General features: G+C 46.1%; 1 protein-coding gene across 1 annotated transcript in view; it reads right to left on the reverse strand.

Moving 5' to 3' along the window:
* Positions 1-839: 839 nt before the first annotated feature.
* The window catches only part of LOC134185190 (carbohydrate sulfotransferase 11-like), a 4,161-nt gene continuing 417 nt past the window's right edge, over positions 840-4,583 (reverse strand). The window contains exon 2 of the mRNA XM_062652972.1: positions 840-1,741. Within this exon, the coding sequence (XP_062508956.1) occupies positions 840-1,741 (902 nt within the window). The remainder of the gene's footprint in view (positions 1,742-4,583) is intronic.

Consider the following 4,583-nt stretch of genomic DNA (forward strand, 5'->3'; position numbering starts at 1 on the left):
TACTACCCAGAGACGCGCATGCGCTGAAGGCATGCCCTCAACTCTCACGATTTCGTCGTGAGACTCACGATTGTTACCTGTATGTAGATTCTGAATACGGCTCAGCTTGCAGTGCTAGTAGACTATCTGGGGTCCCCCTGCGGTAACTACATGTGTAAGTTTGAAAGTTCGAGGACTTAGCGCACGGAAACGTAAAGCGAGGGCAACACTTAATTAATTAAGCTGTGACAGGCTGGTTTGCACTAAAAATCGGCAGACGAAGGATAAGCCACGCCTACTTTGGACAAATTTTATGGGCGTGGTCATTTTCAAAAGACAGTCTCACGATTTGGTGCGAAGAACAGTTGAGAGGTCTGTAGAGGAACGGATGGACGAACAATTGGAATGTGGCGCATGCGCACATTGTTATCGCTGACCTGTAATCATATCGCTGGTGTGATAATAGTAGCAGTGCACTGTACGCCTGTCAGTCTACTACACTGTCGTACACGCGTACAGTAGTCGCTCTAGGTGCCAGATTGGGAGTGACCTGTCACTCGGGCAACTATCAGCTTGTGAGTGCTTGCCTGTGCCAGTTCGTGTTCAGCAGGTGTTTCATAACCTCCGCGTCCTTATACCTGTTTCTTTTCCTGCCTCAATACAAATCTAGCTAAACCCAATAATTTTTCATATTTCAATAAACTCTTGTAAATTATAATAATATTTAATTAATATATTGAATCATTACAGACTAGTACGCTGTTATTATAACTTATAATAAACAGATAAACAGTATGCAGCGATAAAAGTGATAAAACATTGCAATGAACTAAATCTCTAGAGTTGAGTGACTCAATTAATTAAGTCGAATTAAACTTTTGATATCCAAATATCTCGTAGTCATCGTCGTACTGCGAACGTAAGCGTTCAAATTGAGCATCTGAGAGTTGAGAGAGAAAAGTGAACTTTGTTTCGTTACCCGATCGGTTTTCTTGTGGCAACTGCAGCCAGGAGGGCGCTTCGAGAGCTTTGAGAACGTAAGCAGATTCGTCGACAACACCAGGACTGTTCAAATCGACGAGGTAATCGTAATCAATATGGCAAGGATGACAGATCAAGTGTGTCGGTCTCCAATGAATGTTAAGATCTAGGTGCCTTTTCTTGTCGACAAAACGTGTGACGAAATTAACAAACTGAGGAAAGGTTATCTCCGGTAGAACCACTGGGACGTGCTTGTTGTTAGTCGATTGAATGGAGATTTTGTTGTATTTAAGAATCTGCGTGCACATCTTTTTACGAAACGGAGTGTTACAAAGTCTAATTTGTCTGTAGTCAGACACGACACGTCCAAGAGGTTCTCTGTACGCCATAAATTTCGTGTAGTTTCTCAATCTGTATTCGATATCTTCACTGTTCTGGTATTTAGCACCCAAACGAGTCACACCCTTAAAGTCGTTTTTCATGATATGGTCTAAAGCAGCGTTTACTGCCGAGAACTTGCCTGTGAGGATGAGCATGACAATGCGCCACGTCGTGGTTCCTGCTTTCCTGACTGGACACCAAATGACTCGATTTTTGTCGTCTACCACCATTTCAGCGTACAAAAGTCTTTTCTCTTTGACAGTAAGAGGCTGCTGAAATCTTGCACATTTTCTCTTCAATGCCTCTTTCCTGAGAAAGAGACGCTTTTCTGCAGATAGTTGCGTAGGATGAACAAGCAGCTGTTGGAGTTCTTGATTGTTTGAAAGAGGTGTAATTGTTTCTAGAAAAATAAATACAGATGTACTTTTACTACGTGAGCATTGGCCACTTTAAAAAATAAACTTTCGCAAGTCGCTCAATAACATATAAACCTACTTTCGGTTTATGAGGGTTATTATCTAATTAGGAAACATGTATTACCACAGTTTGCTGCGTCTAATTATGTGTCGCTATACCCCTCCATAATGGGCAAGTGGGGTCTTTACCCCCATCTGGGCGCCCACCAACCCGGCAGGTGAGCCCAGCGGGGTACATGTTTCCGTGTAGTCCATACGGCGATCAATGACTAGCCAATTCGATATAGATTGAAGGCATTACGGTGACCGCGAACTCGCGGACAGTACGCCTAGTGGATATCAACGACCACCAGGAAAGCACTGAACGTCATCGTCAACGGACCGTTCGCCAGACCACAGAAACTCCCCAACGACTGAAACGAGTCATAGTCTCATGGATAAAGCTAGAGAAACATGAGAAAGAAAGACAGACAAGTTTCATAATTTACTATCGTTACTGGGGTTTGAACCCCCAAACCATGGAGTGGTAGCCATTGTCGCTAACCACTAAGCCACGGCGGTGACTTTTATGTGTCGTGCTCAACCAGATCAGTCTGGTTTGTAAAGTCTATTACAAGTACCGGAAGCAAACCCTGCTTCAGAAGTACTTAGACCATCACGGCTGTCTAGAAAGAAGACATGACTTTATGAAGGATCCGAGTAGATCCCAGAAGCACTGTTTTCTGTAAGTGTTGCAGGTTGTGATGACCTGGAATAATGTCCAGCCACCGTGCAATACCTGCGTGCACTGTGCCCAAAGCTCCCAAGACCACCGGAACCACCAGTGTTCGACAATGCCACATGTGGCTTATCTCCACTCGCAAGTCGCTGTACTTCGCCAACTTCTCAGCATGTTTCTTGCCAATGTTGCCATCAGCAGGACAGCTGATATCAATAAGAAGACAAGTGTTTGTCTTCCTATTTCTGAGACAGATGTCTGGACGATTGGCTTTGATCTTCCTGGCAGTGGGGATGGTGGTATCTCACATCATAGTAATGTCATCCGTCTCCACAAGCCTATCAGGATGATGCCGGTACCATCTGCTCTCCACTGGAACCCCAAAATGGCGACAAACGTCCCAGTGAATGATGGATGCCACCTGATTGTGTCGATCAGTGTAGTCCGTCGGTGCCAAAGCACAACAGCCTGCCACAATGTGGTCGACTGTTTCCAGGCCTACACTGCACATGCGGCAAGTAGGACTGACATCACGATGTAGAATCTTGCGCTCATGGTACCGAGTCCGAAGAGCTTGGTCTTGAGCAGCAACAACCAGTCCCTCAGTTGCAGCAGGAAGATTCGCTGCCTTTATCCATCCGTAGGTCTCTTTCATGTCCACAGGCGGTTGCTCAGTGAGACGACGATACTGCCCGTGCATAGGCTTCCCGCTCCAGGACCGCACACGAAGAGAACTGCAACACGTACGGTAATGTCTCGCATCTGTTTCAGGTGCTTGCTCGAAGCCACCTTCAACCGAGATGGATGCATTCCTGTGTAAGCTCTGCGACTTGTCGTCCGAAGCAAGACTCCTTCGCAGCTGTGCAGTAAACCGACAAGCCATGTGCTTGATCGAGTGTGAAGATTTTCCAGAGTCACACTCCCGTATCATCTGCATGAAAGGATCAGAACTGTCAGCAAGGTAACAGTTCAGCCTCACAATACAAGATTGATATGTCGACTCAATCTGTTGTAACCCCCTACCCCCATCACTGCAAGGAGCGTACAGTCGGTCAACGTCTGCAGCAGGATGGTGGATACCGTGCATAGAGAGGAGCTTTCTGGTCCGTCGATCGAGCTGCTGCAAGTCCGTGCACCCCCAATGAATGACGCCAAAACCGTAAGTGAGAACCGGTAGTGCAAACCCATTGATGGCTAGAATCTTGTTCCGACCATACAACTCAGTCCGGAGAACCACCTTCACTCTGCGCAAGTACTCACGACGGAGTCTCTCCCGCGTCATGCTGTGCTGAATACCGTTACTCTCATCTACACCCAAGTACTTGTAGACTTGACCCGGTTCCAGACACTTGATGGTGTCCGTTTTTCCTACCGTCACTCCAGAGTTGTGTCCAGATAGCCTGCCGTTGACAAAGTGTGCAACAGCACATTTGTCCAGACCAAACTTCATCTGGATGTCATCAGAGAAGGTACGAACCGTGTGCAACAACCCATCCAACTGATCAGAGTTTCTGTCATACAGCTTCAGATCATCCATGTAAAGTAGATGACTGATAAGCTGACGTTTGGCAGTCTCACCATGCCCAGTGGTCATCCGGTAGCCGTAACCGGTTCTGTTCAGCTCCTTGCTCAGAGGATTGAGAGCCATACAGAAGAGAAGTGGAGAAAGTGAGTCACCTTGGATTATTATTATTATTATTATTATTATTATTATTATTAGAGTTTTTACAATTACAGTTGCAGTTTCCTAGCAGAGGAAACAAAAGACTTAGTGCCACACCGTTTTTTCTATGTTTATTGTCACCTGTTATGTATGTAATTGCACAGAAATCAACGCGCGCGAGCGGAAAAAACGAGAATAAAGAAGGAGGCCGAAGAAACAGGGTAAGCAGGTCGCAAGTGGCCCCAGTACGAAGTCATCTAAAAGAGTATACGCACATCACCAACATGCAGTCAGACATTCTCTGACACTGTACACGCAGCAACGTGTTAATTTGCCATCGCACGTGCTCTCTGGTGTGTGTGTGTGTGTGTGTGTGTGTGTGTGTGTGTGTGTGTGTGTGTGTGTGTGTGTGTGTGTGTGTGTGTGTGAGCACGTGCCTTGGGTG

Source organism: Corticium candelabrum, chromosome 10, assembly GCF_963422355.1.
Source record: "Corticium candelabrum chromosome 10, ooCorCand1.1, whole genome shotgun sequence".
In the NCBI taxonomy this organism is placed as follows: Eukaryota; Metazoa; Porifera; class Homoscleromorpha; order Homosclerophorida; family Plakinidae; genus Corticium; species Corticium candelabrum.